The sequence below is a fragment of the Sinohyriopsis cumingii genome, chromosome 10 (assembly GCF_028554795.1).
Source record: "Sinohyriopsis cumingii isolate HCF-2022 chromosome 10, ASM2855479v2, whole genome shotgun sequence".
In the NCBI taxonomy this organism is placed as follows: Eukaryota; Metazoa; Mollusca; class Bivalvia; order Unionida; family Unionidae; genus Sinohyriopsis; species Sinohyriopsis cumingii.
This window is the reverse complement of record NC_142970.1, coordinates 24,096,077-24,118,914: the sequence shown is the minus strand read 5'-3', so window position 1 is coordinate 24,118,914 and position 22,838 is coordinate 24,096,077. Positions and strand designations below refer to the sequence as shown.

The 22,838-nt window shown below is 36.4% G+C and overlaps 1 protein-coding gene across 1 annotated transcript in view; it reads right to left on the bottom strand.

Moving 5' to 3' along the window:
* LOC149789729 (uncharacterized) overlaps positions 1-22,838 on the bottom strand; it is a 70,912-nt gene that overhangs the window by 5,393 nt on the left and 42,681 nt on the right. The window contains exons 3-4 of the mRNA XM_089973108.1: positions 21,631-22,716; positions 18,953-19,050 (exon numbers count right to left, since the gene is read on the bottom strand). Of these exons, the coding sequence (XP_089829234.1) occupies positions 18,953-19,050; positions 21,631-22,716 (1,184 nt within the window). The remainder of the gene's footprint in view (positions 1-18,952; positions 19,051-21,630; positions 22,717-22,838) is intronic.

The window sequence follows — 22,838 nt, the reverse complement described above, 5'->3', positions numbered from 1 at the left end:
ATGACTGGTTCAAGTCCTGGGAGAAACAAGTTGCCAATTCAGACAGTGTCAATAAGAGATATAAGACTTTAATGACAATGGAAACAAGAGAGGATCTTGATTTCATGTATCATGGTTTCATGTCATTAACAAAGTTGTGTGTGTCAAAAACAGGTCAAAGCATTGTTCCTTCCAGAATCAACAGTGACATTGTTGAAAATGTGTCCTGCCAACAGATGTCTTTGTATCATGGTGCTGCTACTAACCTATCGTACAGGAATAAATTCCATAGTGTTAGGACAAGCAGCAATTTCACGCAAATCAAATTCTGGTGAAATGCATGCTGAACCTTATGCAGCTGCAAGGTCAACTAAACTTTCCAAAAACTGTTGACTCATTGCTATCATTTCTGTAACCGGATCACTGAATGAATAGACAAATGATTTACTGATGGAAGACAATGCAGTTTTCTTCAAATGATGTAGATACAGACATGAAATACCATCAAGTCAGAGATCCCAAGGAATGCTAACATTTATAAAAAAAATAAGAACAACAAACAAAATGCACAGGAAAAATTTAAATCCATCATGAAAAGTATTAAAAGGAAAATATGTCCAACCAAAATGCTGTTTTAGAGGTCATGCAAATAAAAAAAATTGGCATATTATTTGAAAGGGAATAGTACTCTAATTTGATTCAAGGGGAACACATGGCAGCTACTCTTCAGTTTAAAAGCCAATCATGTATGTGATACCTGGGAAACATGGAAAAACACCTTTTCTACTACATGAGGCACAAAATATCTATGAAGAGAGAATACTTTCATTGTTATTATATTTATGCTAATGCAAGCTTAATAAAGGAGAGCTATGTTACAGAAGTTGTTACTTAGCATAGGAAAAAAGTTACTACAGAAATATTGTAATCCCGAGAAGTCGCTATTGACAATAAGAATATTCAGGTTATATATATATATATAGATAAAGATAAATAGTTTTGGTGATCTACTAACTGTTGGTATGGAAACATGTAAAATGTTCCCTACTGAATTCAGTTTTGATGCTGAAGCTACTTTACTCTCCCAGCAGAATTTGTACAAGTGTTTGAAAATAGTGTGGATTGATTTTGGATTGTTTCAATCAATAATTATAACATTTTGTTTACATATAAGCCTTCAAAAGTGATAATTACCTATAAAACAACCTGAATTTAGTGCATATTTATCTATAAATAAATGCTGCTATAATATGCAATGTCATTTCTTTCAAGTTTTCAATGTAAATGTTTTTTTTTTCTTTTATTTTGTTTTTCATAAAGCAAGTAAATGTTTCAATATTCAGCCCACTCCATATTAATTTGTGTTTTTCAAAAATTGTTCTTTAGAATATTTGATACTAATTTAAATATTGTATAAATACTCTGGATTATACATTAACAGTAACATTTGATACCAGACAAATATATACATTAATACCAAAATTCACTTTATAACTTTTACTTGATAATGAATAGGTGTATTTAGTGGGTTCTGTATCACTACACTCACCCCAATATAATAAAAATAAAATATATCAACTTACTATAAGTGGTTGGATTCCATTTCAATGTCCTATCAGCAGTATATATACTGTATCCAAATTCTCATCATAGCATTGGTCAATCTTCATACAACTGGCTAACTCAATATAGGTAGAGTGTCCTATTGAACCCTATGTTCACAATATGTAGTTTTTCATTATACTAATGGTTTAATTAATACAGGTAGATTGTCATCTTAAATTTTTATGTTCACAATTTGTAGTCATTCATGATACTTCTGGCTAACTCAATGCAGGTAGATTATCATTGTAAACTTCATGTTCTCAATACAATGACATTTACAATACCATTGGTTTAATGAATACAGGTAGACTGTCATCATAAACTTTGATGTTCATGATATGTATTCTTTCATCATACTACTGCATTACCTATAAACTAAAACAACATATATATATATATATATATATATATATATATATATATATATATATATATATATAGTTAAATAGATGAGAAGACACTATTGACTCACTGAATACATGTTGACTTATTTTACACCTCATGTTCACAATATGTAATTTTTCATCACACTAGAGTATCTGCATTACCTATAAACTAAAACAACTTATATAGTTAAATAGATGAGAAGGCACTTAAAGAAATGTATGAGCCAGGCAACCTTGACCTATTCAATATGGAATACAGGAGTGGGGCAATACTGGTGGTAGGACAGCAAAAGTAATTAGCATCTAAAAGTAATAATGGAAAAGGAATGAAGACAAAGACTGGGGATAATAGGCTACATTTTGATGAAGCCATCCTTTTAATTATTTACAACTTAAAATAGAAACTTGAACACTTATCCTTAATATATAAAACACTAATTTGGGAGGTTAATGTTGAAGCAACATTAATATTACCAAAATCTGTGGTTTGGGCAAACTGACAGAATAAGACAAGTTATAGCTTCTGTGGATTCAACCAGTATCAATTTAAAATTTTGTTATGAGGTGTGGTATTCAAATAAATTAGTGCACTGAGAAAGGCTTAATTATGCACTTGGAACAAAACAAATCCATATTTGATTTGTTCATTATAGGGCTTATATCAGACTTGGTAACTGTATACATAACATTTAGCTTTCAAAATTCACACAGATACATGTACATCTATGTTCTATCACTGTACCATATTTACTCACCTATAAGTTCAGTCAAACTATAAATGACATATCCTGATCTGCTGTAGCATAATATTCCTGCAGATCATGGTTGATGTGGTTCTACTTACTATTCCTAATAAATTGCAAAGACCCATATCTGCCAGCATATCATGCAAAGGCACATCTGGGTCAGTGAAGTATATGCAGTAATTTTCATAAATATTCCAAAACATAACAGTTACAAACAGCTGTATAATTATCTTAACTGATGTTATTATTGTTATTGGAAGCAAATCTAGAGATGTGAGACAAGGCAATCCTTACCATCACTGATCTAGATGCTCTTACTGAAATCCAAAATCCGAATAATTAGAATATATGATGTAATAATTTAAACACAATTTTACCTATGATATGGAAAACCATATTCATTGCAGCTAATGTCATTATGTATATTGGAAACATAAATATAGAAGTATAAATTGTCATTAGTTTTCCCTTTTACAAACAAGTGCATATAAGTTTAGTGTATGTAACCAAAGTCAAAAAGCACAATGACAAAATATGACAATATTGCTATATTTATATATGTGAAAAGTCTGATATAGCATTGACTTTTTTCCTAATAGCTTTTATTACAGAACTAGTGACATATAATTACACATGAATTAACCAAGTTAATCCTTTTGTTTTCTTAACAATGTAAATCCTATACAAGATTCAATTTTGCATTTGTGTATGCATATTTTTGACAAATAACTACGCAAGAACTAATCAAGATAATCCTTGGGTTTTCATGACAGTGTAAATCCTTTATATGACTAAATTTTTTACAAAGTAGTGACAAATAATTACACAAGAATTAAACCAATCCTTTAGTTTTCTTGACAGTGTAAATCCTATATAAGATTGATAGTATTTGACATACAGAGAAATGTTTACAAAGCAATCTATAACATTATGTAGATAAGATCTCAGTTGAAATTTAAGTAAGATTGATATTATTTGACATATAGAGAAATGTTTACAAAGCAATCTATAACATTATGTAGATAAGATCTCAGTTGAAATTTAAGTAATTACTTAACTATTAATTAAATAAGTCTAAAATATTTTTTTTTTAAATCTTTCTTCACGCACAACCAGAGATCACCTATATAGCTATTCAGAAAGCACTAAGAAAAAATTAAATGTAAAAAACATGTCAAGAATGTTGTTATCCATTTTCCCGGAAAATGTCACTTAGCCTTGAGCTCTTGTAACGATCGAAACAGCGAAACGACTTGACAGAAAATACCGTGGATATTCCGATTGCATATTTGCCGGGTTAAGACGAGATGGAACGATTGCCAAATCTGCTACAAGTTGATCCTGGCAAAGAATTTCAGGGTGCAGTCTCATCGCTGATGAAGCAACATAATGTCAACATTCAGACGAGGACATACTGAAATTCACCGTCATCAGGCAATTGCTGAGCGATTTAATCGAACTCTTGCTGAGTGTTACTTGGATATCAATATGCGAAGGAATTCATTCAGGACAAGAGATCTCGTTAATGGGTTACAAGATTGCCAGGTGTGATAACTGCATTAAATAATGAAATAACTCGAACAACCAACATGAAACCTATTAACACAATTACCAAAAAAAATATACCCGTACAACGACGTGATTTTATTGCACAAGCAATACTGGGTAATGTCACTGTGAGATATTAACATGAACCAGGTGAACTTGAAAAGGGTGAAAAAAAGAGCAACTGATCCTATCTGGAGCATCACTAAACACAATATATCTAACATAACAAGATCTACTGGTAGACCAGCAATCTACAGGCTGAATTCGACTGCTCCTCAACGTGGATTCACACGTGAACAATTACAAGTAATTCCCAGGGAAACACAATTACCGCCCAGATCACTTAACTAGCACCCCTATGCCGATTACACTCAAGACAGGTCAGCATCACATTCTCACGTGTATGAATACGGCTGTTATCCTTTCTATCTACGGTGAACTGTCTTGGACTATTACTCAAATGTTGCCACAACATTATGCAATTACAGCTTGCACAGTGATTATTCGGCTGTTGTTTCAGCGCGCTGATGAAATCAGTGTCAAGATCAAAGTCGCGATTATTTTTTGTCACTTTGTTTATAACCGGCTAATATTTTTCTTATTATATCGTTGTCAATGTCATCATTAATGGTTTCTGACGAGTCCATGACGAATCTCCGCAACTGAGATATTTTTTCTAACTCGAGACACTGCACGATAAACTAAGTTCGACCATTCGATGCGATCATCAACAATCCAAACGACTGTATCAGTAATAGTCAGTCCTTGAGATGAATGAATTGTCATTGCGTATCCTAGCGTCCACGGAGATTGGTCAGTGTGCAGCGCATCTTCAACAACACTGACATCAACTGCGACAATATCATTCAACACAAGATTCTGCTTCCTCCTTAGCTCTCTCAAGGGTCCTGGTATATCAACGTCGATATTCTGTAACCGCGAATCAGCTGGTCTATAACACAATGGCACTGGCAGTGTTGGAAATATTTTCTTGTGTAATTGAAATAACTGCTGTTGAAGTGTGTCTCTGACTATCTTTCTACTTGCCACTATCAAATCGTTTGGTTTCCACGTTTTCCAAAAGTCGTTCAAGGAAGTTTCTGAAATCACCTTGCGCATTATTTCACATTGAATTTTATTCGGTAGTAGTCTGAATAATGTTTTAAATTCCTTTAATTCTGCATCAAGAGATCTGTGATCATCAGTTATCTCCGAATAATAATCAACGAAATGCTTCAACCAATTGTGTGGAAATGGTCCAACAAATGGAGGTGGCTGACCGTGATCGCCCACATAACCACTGCAGTATTTTTTGTTAATAGCCAATTAAGAAATGTTTTGAATGTTTCTAGCGGCACTGTGCACACTTCATCCCAAATAATAACTTTTGGAATATATTTCTCTCCCATTCGGTCTGGAGTCCACACACGACCGCTGTATTTGAAAAAGCTGTGATAAGTACAAGAATTGACTCCTCGTTGTTTCATCTCCCTGGCAAGTCTGTGTGTTGGTGTTAGCACAATCATATCTGAATTCTGTTGAAATAATTTGATCACTCGAGTTGTCTTACCAGAACCTCCCGGCCCGTTCAAATAAACGGTTTTATATCTGGATACTGGATCATACACAGATGGCGCCAACGACAATTCTGATAATTCTGATTTGCAATAACTATCTTTAACCGCAACAACAGCGGATTCACAATAACAATGTAACATTTCTTGTTTTATTCTCCACGAACCCCATGATTCATCATTGCTTGTGAAATGAGCCAGTAATTCTGAATATCTTTTATCGACATAAAATGAATCCTTGCAACTCTAACTGCAGTGTGAGGAAATCTATTTATCATCAATAGCAAATTTATAGAAACATAAGCAAGCATCGAAGATCTTAGATGTGTGTACTGAGGTGATTCTCCATTAATGTAACTAACAATTGTGCCCAATCGTGTTCCGTCAGACAAGTAAGGATCTTCCGGATTACGTAATATATTTCTCGCAGTGGCATCAGTCATTATAAAATCTAATTCAACATCATCCATAATCAATCTTGCGTGATGCCGTTTATGATCAGGTGCACCACCTTGAGTAAATTTACCGACTATTCTTCTACCGAGATCCTTTGCTGTTTTTTCACTGTTGCTGAGTTTAATCTTAAGAATATTAGGAGCATCATTAACAACGACATCAACAGGAGTATTTGGACATTTCCGCGTATATTCTTCGATGACTTCATCGAGACTGATACGATCCCGTGTTGGTAACCAAACCGAAGTCTGCGGCCGATATGATATAATCGCTTCACTGACAACCAACGATATCAATATTTTACTGTCAAGCATATATCGTAATAACACTATTGGTGCCCAACGTTTCTCCGAGAAGTGTCTACCAAACCAAACATAACAAATAACATGAAGATTCATAGCGAATTCAAACGACACTACAGGAGCAAATCCTGTCAGATCAAAATTGGGTAATGGGACCATTAAATGATATTCTTACCATCTCATGGCAAGGATGACCAAATCTTTTAAAATATCCAGTACACTCGCCCGTCCCGAGAAAACTTCTTGGATAACATGCAACCATATCCACAGAAATGACATCCTTGTGGTTATATTCGGCATTCCACAAACCGCCATGTCCATACTCAATACAACTCGCCTGAACATCTTCGAGAAACTCAGCGCGTGTTGGTCTCCATGACTTTCTCTCTCTCGCGACATGGGCAGCAACTGACAGGACTGTAAAACAAGTAGTTAATAATTGCTCAGTATTTTCTGAATATCTTAGTGCGAGTTTTCTCATTTCTTTATGAAGAGATTCTTTACGATATAATTCGCTTTTAGGTCTTACAAATTGATCATACTCGCCATCTTCGGAACTTTTAAACAACCACACTGACACGGGGTTGTTTTTGCTTATCCGGCTGATAGCATCAAACATTCCACCCCAAGAGTTCTCTGACGAGTAATATCTCACAACACGATCTCATGGAAATATTGTTACTGCGTTGGTCCAAGCATGAGCGTTATGGTCAATAATTTCAATTGGTGTTCCATTTCCCTTATTCGCTGATTCATATAAGACCTCTCCGGTTAATGTTTTTACTACCATTGGAAATTTTAATTTACTTGATAACTCAGCGATATCGTTTATTGACGCTCCTTTATCTTTGACCGATTTAGCCCACTTCGCTATTTTTTCACGACGCAGATCAGTTAAACCGTTTCCACGCTTCGCATTTGTAAAATGTTCGATTACTCGCTTGGCTACACAATTCAGCTTTGAAAATCTCATCGGGGCAAGATCATTAATGTTAGGTCTATCATTTAGCTGATAAATTCCGTAAACAACCGCGGTCACAGGATACGATCGAGCGTAATATGGTATGTCAATCCCAGTCAACATTTCTCGTTTGGAATCTTTACTTAACACAGCGGTTTTTCCATTAGCAAGGACAGGGTCATGTTTGTCACGGATAATCCACGTATCGGAATCCGCCTGCACAATAAACTTTATTCTGAAATGATATTTCTGATTGAGGTAATCGATAATCGCTTTCGCTCGTGCATAGCTCATTGTAGCATCAATGACAGAGTCAACGCTAACTTCGTCAGTGTCGCATATAATTTTGAATGTAGACCACACGTGAGATGCTCCATCATCACGAAGGTCTTTTTTTGGCATCTCTGATAATAGCAATCAGATCAACCAGAGCTCGTCTCCGCGAGTCAGGAGTTAGTCTGTCAAGATCGAATCTATAAGCTTTCCAGGGCTTGATTCTGGATAATCTCTCAGACTCCTCCATATTATATTTAAGACAAACATTTAAATAAAAAAAATATTATATACATAGAATGCCTCAAACCAGTCAGTGCAAGTGGCTTAAAGTGCGATCTGTAACCCCTTGTAATAAATCCTGCAGAAAAGAATTCTGCGGGGAATATTCAAAAAATGTTCGAAGGGGGAGTTTAGGACCAATACCATGTCTGTGATGTGGTACTGGAGTCAGGGGTAAAACACAGCTGTGCACAAGTTGTGCGGAAAACTTAAAAGATATTATGATTAAAAAAATAACAATGATGCACTGAAATGTGAGCATGATTATATAACTAAGTTCTCAGACAAATTATAAATTAGACAAATGACATTATTATTGTATAATGAATCAAGAATTTGCCCCACATCCTATCATCAAGAATTATGAAGCGTCTCGTGATGGAATAGTTAGAAAAAAAACCAGTTGGTTTTGTTAATAACCATGGCTATCTAGCGTTTGGGAAGAAAAAATATTACTTTCATTTCGTATTTAAGGTTTATCACGGAAAGATCAAAGACGGTCTTGTGATGGATCACATCAACCATATCAAAACCGACAATTCTTTAACCAATCTGAGAGCTGTCATGCAGAGCGAGAATTGTAAACTTGGATAAACTGGCTGTAACAATAAGAGAGCCAAAGCAGTTGTATCCATAAATTTAGATATTGACGAAGAGAGAATATTTCAATCGATGTGTGAAGATGGCAAATATTTTGATATTTGCAGTGCTTCAGTACAAAAAGTCGCAGAAAATATATATAAATCCACACTATCTAAAAAATATAATCAAATGATTAATTTTCATTATTGTTAGATGTGTTTTACTTAACTTTTTTGTTTGTACTTCGCTAAAATCCGAGGTTTTTATGTAAATTTAGCATTATTTAAGGGAGATACCTCCGTTAAGCATATGTCATGCAATTAGTTCCCTCCCCTTGATTTGTTCAAGGAGATTGCACAACACAATGTCATTACTTTACAGGTAATATATTATCCAGCGCAGCAGAACTGTATACAGTTATTTTTTTTTTTACAACCAATACAGTTCGTGGCGTAACCGTCTTATTGTATACACACTGCATCACAGTCTATTTCAATACATTAACACTTCCGCATTTGATAAAATCAAAAATTGTCAGTATAGGTGGGTGTTATTTTTTTACGGTAATGTTTAGAATTAAAATCCTTTTCAGAACTTAAATTCAGCTGCAAATTGTTAACTGTCTGTCAACAGTTACCTATATGATAATTTTTAATTCCCATATCATTAGATTAGACTATGGTGCAGTGGTAGGTCGGCTGACTCTCGTCCCCGACTCTGTCAATGCCAGTGGTTCGAGTCTCGTAACAGGCATATTGTCTACGGTACCAATTAATATGATTTATAAATGGGGGCAGCAGCCAAAGCCGTTCATGTACATCTCTACCCACGTCAAATCGTTGGGTGTTTCACCCTTGGGATTTGTTCTTGGGGGTAATGTACATGAATGCAATACAGGTATGTTTGTGATGCGCCCCAAAAATAAACAGTAGCCTTGGATGCATAAAGCTCTAAGTCACATGGGCCCCACAAAAACAAAACAGTCAGAAAGAATGTGGCCCTTGACAACGTCAAGGAAGAAACGATCACGGGGATGCCTAGAAGGCCATAAGAAAGGTCTCTGTAAGACAAAAGTCTCAAGACAAACGTCTGAAAGGACCTCGTGGAGACACATAGGCCAGTGCAGAGGGCCCATGACTGATAACCGCTCATCATGGCTACTGTTTATTTTTCGTCTAAAATAGTTTTCTTTTAGATATATAATATCGGTATATATAATAATATGAATTACGAAAATGATGTGATTGTTGCTATTAAAAAATTGGAAGAAAACGGAATTAATATATCTGATGAATTAAATCCTGAAAAAATCATTCTGATTTCGAAACACTGCATGAGGCTAAATGCGAAGGGCGGTATATTTTGCCGGCTCAGTACAGATTTATAAAAAAAAAAAATCAAACGGCTATGTATCAATCGCTAGCTACGGTAGAAGAAGCACAAATAAATGAATTTGTTTCCTTGTCTCGTACAATTGAAAAAATTAGATCACAATTATCTCAAGAATATGAATTTAAAAAAATTAATACTCGCGTAAGGCAACTAAATTTTTTTATGTCAGATTCTGAAACGATCGAAAGTTAGACCCCTTGATGAAATCAAGGGATTTCATCAAGGCGATTTCATCAAGCATACTTGGAAATGAAGTCCAGTACGTGGAAATGAAATCGAAAGTTAAAAAAAAAATATTTTTTACCCGCATCAATCTCATGAGTTTGATAATATTTTTTTTAGTTGTATCAATCTGATGAGTTAGATAATATTTTTTACTTGTAGCAATCTGACCTGCATCAAGCTGATGAGTTAGATAATATTTCCCTTAGTCGATCAGATTTAATGCAAGAATGCGCATAATTTAGAATCTGATCTTTATCACATGTGACCATAGAAATACGTTCTCGCTGTAGTTTATCCAGCTGCGATTGTGTCGATAAAAAATCCTCGTTACCGTACACATCAATAACCAGATCAACTGGGCCGACTAGAAAGTGTGTAAATATTTTTTTGATGTAGTTTTCAAGTACTTGCTTGTCGTGTATGAAAACCTTCACATGTTGGTACATTATATAATACTCGCTTGATTAATTTGAAATCAGGGTCTGTCAGTAAAAAATAAATATTTTTGTGCACTTGCAGATTTCTTTTTTTATTTTCGTTTGTGCACGATTTTGACTAGTAATCACTTTCCGAATCGTGCAAAATGTAACATCCGCTTGAGAAAATCTAATCGTAGATTTTTAGGATAAAAGTCTTAAGACAAAATCCTTAGGATAAAAGTCTTAAGACAAAATCCATAGGATGAGATCTTTACAATCTTACAAATAAGTTAATATTAACTATTTCAACTCCTCAAATCCAGAAGGTGGCCTGATTGGTATGTTAGTTTGAAATTTATTCTTGATAACAGTGGATTATGACACTGCAAATAAACCGGATTGATCGGCTCTTGCACAATCAGAAATCCAGGTGGCTCTTTCTGGGTGAATGAATAAAGAAAAAATCATTGCTGGGCTTGATTTGATACTGTCGTGTCCGTGCTATAGCTGCCATCACACACAAGACTGACCGCGACCACATGGGTTATATTTACGATTTCCGGGGACACATGTCGGCCTTGCCCCGTTCGGTCATTGTTGTGTCGGAGAATAGTTGCCGGTGGCAGTGTTTTTCTCCATTCTGCGATTATATCAGGGAAGAACTCATCAATGATATCATTAACATAATTCCTTAGTTCGTCTGCGTTAAACCCGGGAAATTTAAAATTCGGCAGCGTAGCTTCTGTTAACGAATATGCAGTTAAAAATCGTTGTTTAGAATTATTTTCATCGCTGTCAATGTGATTAATTACCCCCTGAAGCATTCTATGATGAAGATATCCCATGTCGTATACAAGCTGATTTAATATTTCTAGGTGTTTGATGATTTCGTCGCGTGAACTTGATATATCAAAAAGATGTTCTTGGAAGAGCTGCCGTAATTTCTCCAAATGTTTTTTGTGTTCCTGATTAGTTTCTTTAAAATCCTCAATAAATGATTTAAGATTAATATCATATATCTAGATCTTCCAGCAAAGGGGCTGAGTCTAGTAAAATACCACGACATATTGTCTTTATCAGTGAAAGTAAATTCACTTTTCATTGTATCTGTTAACCAATATAATCTATTCTTGTATGACAGGGTAATTCCGTGATGTGACCGCGTGTCCGTGACATAATTAGACTTTTTCGGTTCTGGTGGTATCGGTGGTGCCTCGGGTGGAATTTCAGGCCATCCTAATACTGTTCTGATCGAAGATTGATATATATCAACGGCGTAGTCGGGGGTGCTTATTTCGATCACAGAAAGAACTTTGGTTCATGAACAGTTATTTCTATCTTGGATTCTTTCCCGGTGACATTTTTTATTCGACTTTGTAATTCCTCATTGATTTCTTCGATTTGATAGCTTCCAATTGGTATCCCAATGATGTTCCAGTCAGGAGTGCCATCTGGTTTATTTTTATGTGCAAACAAACGAATTATTCCCTGGCAATCCACCAAATGATTTTGATCTGATATTGGGCCAACTGTGATATACTCGTAATTGTGCTAGTGCGATTTCATTCACCAGAATCGCAGTTGGGAAATTCATACTGAATTCTGGTTTAGTCGAGCTTACTGTTATCATTGAAGTTGCCTTGGGGCTTGTATTTTCGGCTATCTGTTGAAGTAATTCTGTCATTATTTATGTTTGTTGTATTTAAATGGTGAGACTCGGACTGCTTGCAGTCTTCGTATATCTTTGCCATGCTCGTGAATTCGGAATCTGATATTGTTTTGTCGCTGAAGCTTGATGATATCAGCGACGATAATTTTGAGTATGCTGCTGTTGCTGTGTTTAGTTGTATGACATAATCGTGCAATTGTGTGCTCGTGCATGAGGATATTTTTTTCGCGATTATATTATAAACACCTGCAATTGCCGCTGATGAAGAGACGCATATTGTTACTGCGATTGCAGTTGTTACTGGCGTTAGTGCTGATAATACTAATCCGGTGGATGCAACTAACGCGGATACTGAGTATCCTGCAACGTCTACAATGACTGCTCGTCACTTATATTTCTCTACTTTTGTTGTGTATTTGTCGATGAGGGTTTTTAACTCTGATTGCTGTTCGCGTACCTGATCGTATCTATATTGCTGGACATTTAACTCTGTTGTCGTTGACGCTGTCATTGACATTGTCGTTGACTTCGTCAATACCATTTATTATTTTATGCAGTAACCTATTGAGGTGTTTCAGCTACAAATTCCAAACACCACCAGTAAGATGTTGCGTTTAATGTCTTGTTGGCGGTTTCCAGTATAAATTCCTCTTCAGTCCCGCTATTTAATATGATAGTCACAACCCCGGAAAACTTGTCGGTGGAATGTTGCCAGGGATATATTGTAAATATCTCAAATTTTGCAGCACTGAACACAAACAGCCTGTACACTCCAGTGACTGTTGCGGTATATTTGATAGTATTATTTTGTTTTGACCATGCTGCAAATCCAGATGACACCGTGTATACGATATTGGTAATGTGCCCGGGAGTAACTCCAGGTGGGACTTTAATCAAACTAGTTTTATTAACGATCTCTGGAATCCCACTTACGATATCTTGCTGTGTTTGTTTGATCGTGTCAATGTTGGTTTTGATATCAGAAAGTTTTGCGTCAACGGTGAGCGGAGTGCCAAAGAATTCTTCTGCGGTTTCATTAATTTTTCTAAAGTTTCTGCGAAGATTTGCAAACGCGTTTACGTGAACGTCATACTCGTACCGCAATGTGGATATTTTATAGTCAACGACGCCGTAGTTTACATCAACATATTTTTTCGTTGCGGCATCTTCGTCGGATGTTGGATCTCTTAAAACCACTATTTTATTTCCGTTCATGTTGAGTTCACCTGTCATTGTGTCACCGGTATTTTTTAAGCGATTAGTCACACTTTTTGCAATTTCATTTCTGATGGTTGTAAACGATATATTTGAGTCTCTGATTTTTCCGCTCTCAGTAAACAGGGGGATGTTATCCGGGGTAGGTCCAAGAACCCTGCGAACTATGTCATTCCATTTAATATTCCTGGTTTTTAGTTTTCAGTATCGGTCCTGAAAAATAACAACCTCATCTGGGTCTATCCCTGATAACGTTAAAAGATTGTTGATTTCATCTCTGGTCGCATATATTGATAAATCTACATCACCGCGTTTTTTTGTCTTTGTTTCGATGAGAGACCTTCCGTAAATATCAACCATTATTCTTTAGGGATTGTTTAAAATGTTAAATCGGCCGGGTTTACTCGTGCACGACTTTGTGGGGTGGTTTGGTTGATTTTGATAACGCGTCAAGCATATTTATTACTTCACGGCCGCATATTGGTGGATCGGTTAGTGTTTGTGTTGGTAGCGTTGAGTACCAGACTGGAATGAAAGTGGGAGTACTTTGTACTCTGCGCACGTATTTTACAAATTCAACTGGCGGCGCTAACCCGTACGAATCGAAATAGACATTTCCACGTGGATCGATCGCGTAAGCAACCCAGTGAGTTCCTGGACCATCGCTGTTATCGAGATTAATAATTTCAGTTTTTGGATTATTCGGTTGTCTCGGTAACTGATCTCTCATAAAAACACTGCTGAAATTTTTTATTTTAAGTTGTTTAGTAGCATCGAGTAGATCAAAATTTGACATCGATGTCAATGGCGTCGGGGTACCATGAGGGCGGAGTTCCTGGAAGTTTTAGACCCTTTCCGTACCATTTGGGCGGAGTTCCTGGAAGTCTTAGAGCCGCTCCTTCTTTTGTATCCCTGCCCAGTTGCTTTCTTTAATGTCATTTCAGCAGCTGTTACAACAGCTCCTAACGCGGCTGCTTTTGCGACAGCTGGGGCAGCAGCAGCAATTAATGTTGGTATTGCTGCGAGAAGAGGAAATATACCACCAGTTTTAACCATGTCACTGACGGCTTTTGGAGCAAAACTAAGTTGAACTCCAGTACTTGCTTTCTTTGCTTTGTTGAGGTGATTTAGTTGAGTTTTAGTCAACGATAATTTGTTTGGGCCGCCGCTAGCGATTTGATCCTGCGTTAGTGTTATCGTTGTCCCACATTTCTTTGCATTTTTTGAATGTAATTTTTTTTTACCTGACCAGGAGTCAGAGTGACATTGACGTGATTGTATGACATTGTTATAATTAACGCCATTGATCTAATTGTCTACATGTTCTCCACTGGTGCATCAACGACTCTCATTCGACCACTAACACCTTCAAGTAATATTTCCTTGTTGCTGAGTATGACAGCAATTACTCTGTAAGGACCATATTCAATTGGCGGACCATCTGCAATTTTAGGTAATGCACCTACATGAGCTCGGAAGTGTATATCAACGACAGTTTGTTTGGATAAATCAAGATGCTCCAGCGGAAAGTAATAAATTGGGTACAGATTTGTAAAATCAAACTGTGATATTAACGTTCCAGTATCTATATTTAGATTACGCGACAGAAACGTCAGCCAGCGATTGTATGCGCGTGCTGCATAATTATTTGTAAAACTTGATGTTATATCTTCGGATGGTTCCTGTTGTCCGTTTATTCTCAAAGAAACCTCGGTAACGTCGAGTTTGTCAAATATCATATGGGACCGTGTTTGGTTAGTCACCCGACTAATATCTTGCAGCGCAATAAAAATATGTCGTGGTGCAGAAACACCCTGCTGTGATGCTATATGCCAAGTAAATATATCTTTGACAGAACTTTAAATGGCGTCTGTGGTTACTATTAACCACGATAGCAATGATTTACCACCTTCATTCATAAAAGAGAGTAATCGGAGTTCTTCTGTAACCGATGAAGTTAATACCGGCATCCTCATTGAAAGTTTTGTTATATTTACCATACCAGCAGCAGCAACACCAGCTCCTCGCCAAACTGCATCATTGGCATCGCCTTTTCTGTAAAGCACACCTGTGTGTTTAGCTCCAAAGATGACCTTTCTAACATCTCTGCAAAATCCGAAGATGTGAGTTAGTGGAATCGCGCACGAAAACCTTTTTCTATCCCCTAACAACATGTCTTTGTGTGTTGCAAATCCTAAGTTGTGAGTCCCGCTAGCACGTTTTATAATATGAAAATTAGCAGTTGGTTTAGCTTCGCGGTCGGGATTGGCAGCTTCCTGCTGATCAAGATTTCCAGTACCCGCTGCCGTAAGTAACCTGATATACTTAATATGATCGGCGTGGTCGGAAACATCTTTAACAAACATCATCGATGGCCCAGATGACCTTGTAAAGTCCTCAGAATATCTTGCTAGACCAATTATTGTTGTAGCAACATCAACATCATTCTGAATCAATTTGATAGTTTTTCCATCAATCATATATGTGGCGCTACTAAACAATGCCATGATCCCGTTGTTGACAAAACCAACTCGGTCATTGGTGCCGTAGTTAGTATTATCCGCCTTTACAAGTTCGCCTTCTACTTCAATAAACGCCTCAGCGGGCAAGAAATATCTATTTGTATCATGAACTTGAAGTTCGATACGCCCTCGTTGATCTGGTTTAACTGCATCATAGGAATAAAATTGATAATCACGCACTGAATTTTCTCGCTCGACCGGCGCATCTATGTCAAATGCTGTGTCGGATATGCGTTTGAACATCTTATACAATTACCTATTTTTCAAATGGTGATTATCGTCGTTGCACACGAAGTCCACTTCCTGCTATCAAATTCGCTGTTATATTTCTTTGTACTTGTTAAGATTCCTGATCCATCAACGCTGCTAGTTTCTGATTTGCAGCTTAATTTATCACCTTACTGACATCCGCGTGCATAATTTCGGTGCTTGGTAATTTCACCGGTGGTGATTTTCATCTTATTAACCGTGCTAGTCTTTCTTTGATTGCCGAGAATGCCTTACCAACAACGTTGGCAATTGCACCATGAGCTTTTTCACCAAAACATTAATGGCTTTATTTCATAATTGTTTTGCAAGAGGGCCAACCTTTGGTGCTAACCCCGCAAATACCCTCTGAACCACGTTGCCGAGTCCGTCTCCGTAGGTTGCTCTATAGACTGGTAATTGTGAGTTCACTACTCTGACCTGCATGGGCGTATAGTGTCTATTGTATATGACCATGTTATGCTATTTGTTATTGTTTAATCGCTGTAATCATCAAGGAATTCATCAATGAGCTCTTGGTAAATACTAGTATCCATGCCACCACCTTGAAATAATCGCCGACAGATATCAGCGGCTTCATTAATTATTTCTGGTGAGTTATTTCCAGCTCGTTTTACTCCTATGAGAACTTCTAACCGCGAAACGTCACTGAAAATATTATCAGGACAGGGAATAAAACCACTTCCCAAACCATCGGCGCATTTTGGTTCAGCATCTGGTTCAACATCACTTGGATGATACATTTCTTCCTCCTCCGCTGCAACAATCAGAGGAAGTTGAGGGGGTGGGGGGGGGCTGGCTGGTGTTTTTGTTCCTTTTCCTTTTGTTTTTGATCCCTTTCTTTTTGTTTTTGTTCTCTTTCTCTTTGTTTTTGTTCCCTGACTCTTTGTTTTTGTTCTCGTTTTTGTTCCCTTTCTCTTTGTTTTTGTTCTCTTTATTTTGGTTCTCTTTCTTGCTCTCTTTGTTCTTTTAGTTTATGATGATAGGCTTCTGCTCCTGCTGAATAAATCTTATAATCAACATCTTCTTCCTGGTCTATAGAATTAACATTTCGATTTATTTTAAACACCCAATCATTCCAAGTACTACTATCTACTTTTTTAGTGTATTTAGGGTTTAAAAATTGATCTCTGGAATGATAACTTTTAGAAGCAAACTCAGCAAACCTGGACTTATCCTCTCTCGTTTTCAATTTATATTTTTTAATTTCTTGTATAGCCCCCTCAGTGAATTTTTCCCTAAAATCAATTCCTTTTTTTTTGGAGGGGGAGGGTTCACCAACAGCGGCTTCAGATGTTTCTTTGGGTTGAGGCTGAGCTGTAGCTTTTTTTTCAACAGTCTGTTTTAATACCTGAATTAAACTTTCTTCCTTTTCGCCCGGTTCTTTTTTAGGTCCCCTAATAGCAATTAAAATCGCTCCAGTAACCGCAGTGACGGCCTTAAATGAATGCTCCGTTTCCGCTGCATATTTAACCTGTGCCTCTTGACGCGCTTGCAATTTTTTTCTAAAATCATCTCTGACAGGAAGAAAATTTTTGATTGCTTCTAGTCGCTCTCTAGCTAGTCTAGCTGTATAGGATTCCTGGTGTACCATTATTTGGCATACAAATTTTTAATTCATAGCAGCAGGGAGGGCGAGCCTCCAAATTGTCACCTAATAATCGCTTATTTTCCTTCAGGGTATCACTTCTAACAGTTGGTATCCCATGTCCAGAGCTTTGAACAATTCCACGCTGACCCACGTTCCCGTCAAGGCGCGTGCTTCCTGGGTGGTCTTGGTTACACGTTTCGGCGCAAGTATGGCACAAGGACAGGAAGTCAGAGTGACATTAACGTGACTATTTGACATTTTTATAAAAGTGATTTAATTACATGTTTTATACTGGTGCAACAACAGCTCGCATTCGTCCACCAACACCTTCAAGTAACATTGCATTATCTGAAAGAATAGCTGGAATTGCTCTGTAAGCACCAGGAATAATTGGTGGACCAACTACAGCAACAGGAGGCTGTGTTACTTGAGCTCGAAAGTGAGTATCATCGACAGATTGTCAAGATAAATCAAGATGCTCCAGCGAAAAGTAATAAATCGGATACAGCATCGTAATGTCTGTGATATTTGCAACCCTGTGTCTATATTCTAATCGCGTCCCATAAACGTTATTAATCAATGATATGCATGCGCTCATGATTTTAATAAAAATTTAATAATATATCCTCAGCTGGTCCTTGATGTCTGTTTATCCATAAAGAAAATTCACTAACTCCAAGTTTGTCAAATATCATGTGACTACATGTTTGTGAATTTACTCGCGCAAAATCTTGAAAAGCAACAAATATCTGTCGTGGTACAGAAACACCCTGCTGTGATGCTATATGCCATGTAAATAAGCTATTAACATTAGTCTGAACACTGTCCGTGGTCACTGTCAACCATGACAACAATGATATACCACCCTGATCCATAAATGAAAGTAGTTTTTGTTCTTCACCAATCGTTGGAGTCATTACTGGCATCCACAACAAAAGTTTTGTTAGTAATACTTTACCAGCATCACCAGCAGGTCGCAAAATTGCATCATCGTCTGTAACCTTTCTTACAAGTGCAACTGTATCACTAGCCCCGAAGATAACTTTTCGAACATTTCTGCAAAATCCAAAGATGTGAGATAGTGGAACTGCACATGAAAATCTTCTATGATCACCTTTCAATATTGATCGTCCTGATAAAAATCCTAAGTTGTAAACTTGATAAACACCATGAGACACTGGCCACACTGCAGCGTCAGCAGTGTCGGTATCGTTTCTTGGTCATCTTATATTATGCTCTCCATTGTCAGGAAAGTCAGTGCCATCTTTGTATAATCATCTGAATATCTTCCTAGACCTATCATCGTCGTGGCAACGTCAACGTCCTTCTGAATTGATTCAATATTTCTTCCATCGATGATATACATGGAACTGTCAGACAATGCCATGATACCATTGTTGACAAAACCAACTCTGGCATCAGCTGCGTACTCAGTATCATGTTTTATAATTTCACCTTCTACTTCGATGAATGCTTCAGCAGGTAAGAAATATCTGCTTGTATCTTGAACTTGTAATTCAACTTGTCCACGTTGATTTTGTTGTCATGCGTCATAAGAGTAATACTGATAATCATGTATAGATTCATCTTTAAGAACTGGTGCATCCATATCAAATGCTGGATCGGATACACGTTTGAACATTTTATTATAATTGTTATCTTCTAATATGAAGACCACTTTATGCTATCAAAGTTTTTTATTTGCAGCTTGATGTATTATTTTACTGACATTTGCAGGCATAACTTCAGTGCTGGGTAATTGTACTGGCTGAGGTTTTTGTCAAATTAATCATGCTAGTCTGTCCTTGATTGCTGAGAATGCCTTACTAGCAACATTAACAACTGCACTAGGAATTTTTTCACGAACAATGTCAATAGCTGTCATTACTGTTTTGCAATTGGTATTGCTTTTGGACCTATCCTTCTAAACAACATCACCAAGTCCATCTTTGTAGATCGCTTTATAATTAGGTAATCACAAATATACTACCCTGACCATGATCGGTCCATGTTGAGCATTGTGTATAATCATCTTATTTATTATTTATTTATTTAATCACTGTGATTGTCATCATCAATTTCATCAATAAGAGAACAATAAACGCTGATATCCATGATGCCTCCTGTAAAGAATCGTTGACAAATATCAGATATTTCATTAATTGTTTCTGGCCAATTATTTCCAGCACATTTTCCTCCAATAAAAATTTCTAATCTATGTCAGAAAGAATATTGTTAGGACAAGCAATAAGACCACTTACTCCTGGTGTTGTTGAGTAAAAACCACTTCCAGTAGCACCCGACTCAGGTTCGTAAATTTCACCAGGGTCATTATATTGCTATTTAAATTCTTCAGCTGTCTTATTTGTTTCTTTGGCTAGTCTTTTATGTCTTCCCTCTCTATGTCTCATTACTTCTTGCTCAAAGTCAATAAAATCCTGTCTAGTAGCATCTAAAGAATCTCAATTTTTATGGGTGGCATATACTGTAGCAATCCATTTTTCAGGTTCTATCTGTTCAATAAAATCTTTATTCAAATATTTTCCTCTATTTCCAAAAAAAGCAGCAATATCTTCTGATGATGCTCAATTATTAAGTAATATATGACTTCTTTCATAAAATATGTTTCTATAAGAACTAGGCTCTTGCTGAAGAGGTTGTGTTTTTTGTTGTGACCAAGGAATTCGTGACCCGGGAGATTGTGGTTCTTTTTGTTCTCACTCTATTTGTTGCTGCGGTTGAGGAAGTTGATAGGAAGGTTCTTGTTCAGGAGGTTCTTCCACAGGACATTCTTTCTTCTTTGTCTTTCTTGCTGGTTTTTCTCCTTGTCTTGCATGATATTGTTGCATTTGATTTTCATAAGCCATATATAAAATATCAGTTGTACCTACTTGATTACAATTCTGATGTATACAAAAAATCTAATTTTGCCATCGATATATTCAGGTTTTAATTTCTATGTCTGTGAGCATAAGTTCCGGCAGCAAAAGTTCCTAATTCACCTACATCAATCTTCTGTATTACTCGTATACCTTTCTCAGTAAATTTTTCCTTAAAATTAACTCTTTTTCTTCCTTATTTTATTTTTATCTTCTTTGGTTCTATTTTTTCTTCATCTCCACCTTCTGCAGGAGGAGGCTGAGCAGCCACTGTTGTGGCTGAAGTTCTTTTAAAAGTCTTTTTGTTTTCTTAGTACATTTAGCAGTCTGTTCTAATGTTGGGCGGAGACTTTCAGTAACTGCTGCATCTTTTTCAGTTGCTTATGTGATGGGTTTAAATAATTGTTTTTTTCCTTTTGCAAATTTTATCTGAGATTCTTCAAGTTTTTGTCTAACAGAATCATGAACAGGAAGAAATGAGCGAGTGATCCATGTGCTTCATCTAAAGTTCTTATAAAACTACTAGGCCTAACAAAGCCTGACAAAGTCACACAAAGTCTGACTGAGTCATGTGAAGTCAACAAAGAAAAGACTAGAATGTATTTATATTGTAAATGATATTGATGAATAAAATTCAAACCAATTCAATTTGAAATGATTGTTTTTATTTCAAAATAATTTGATAAAAAATGTATCAAAATAATCTTTCTTTTTCTCATCAAGTTAACAAACATGTTGTCACCAATTTTATTTAAACGTTTTTTCTTCAGTATGAAACCGCATGTGCTGTTTTAAATGTCCACGCTGATTAAACATTTTTTCACAAACTTCACACTTGAATGGTTTTTCGCCAGTATGAATCCTCATGTGCTGCTTTAAATCTCCACTACGATTAAACATTTTATCACACACTTCACACTTGAATGGTTTTTCTCCAGTATGTATCCTCACATGCTCTTTTAAATATCCACTACGATTAAACATTTTATCACACACTTCACACTTGAATGGTTTTTCTCCAGTATGAATCCTCATGTGCTGCTTTAAATCTCCACTCTGATTAAACATTTTATCACACACTACACACTTGAATGGTTTTTCACCAGTATGAATCCTCATGTGGATTTGTAAAGCTCCCCTCTGATTAAACATTTTATCACACACTTCACACTTGAATGGTTTCTCTCCAGTATGTATCATCATGTGCATTTTTAAAGTTCCACACTGCTTAAACATTTTATCACACACTTCACACTTGAATGGTTTTACTCCAGTATGAATCCTCATGTGCATTTTTAAAGCTCCACTCTGATTAAACATTTTATCACACACTTCACACTTGAATGGTTTTTCTCCAGTATGAATCCTCATGTGCTGCTTTAAATCTCCACTACAATTAAACATTTTATCACACACTTCACACTTGAATGGTGTTTCTCCAGTATGAATCCTCGTGTGCATTTTTAAATTTCCACTCTTATTAAACATTTTATCACACACTTCACACTTGAATGGTTTTTCTCCAGTATGAATCCCCATGTGTTGCTTTAAATCTCTACTCTGATTAAACATTTTATCACACACTTCACACCTGAATGGTTTTTCACCAGTATGTACCGTCATGTGTTGTTTTAAATGTCCACTATGATTAAACATTTTATCACACACTTCACACTTGAATGGTTTTTCTCCAGTATGAATCCTCATGTGCTGTTTTAAATGTCCACTCTGATCAAACATTTTATCACATATTTCACACTTATATGGTCTTTCACCATTATGTATCCTCATATGCTGTTTTAAAGGTTCACTCTGACTAAACATTTTATCACACATTCCACACGTTTATGGTTTTTCTCCAGCACGCATTTTCACATCTTTATTCTCATTAAAGATTTTATTTCACATTTGCATGTTTTTTCACCAATATGCATCATCATGTGCCTTTTTAAATGTCTGCTATCA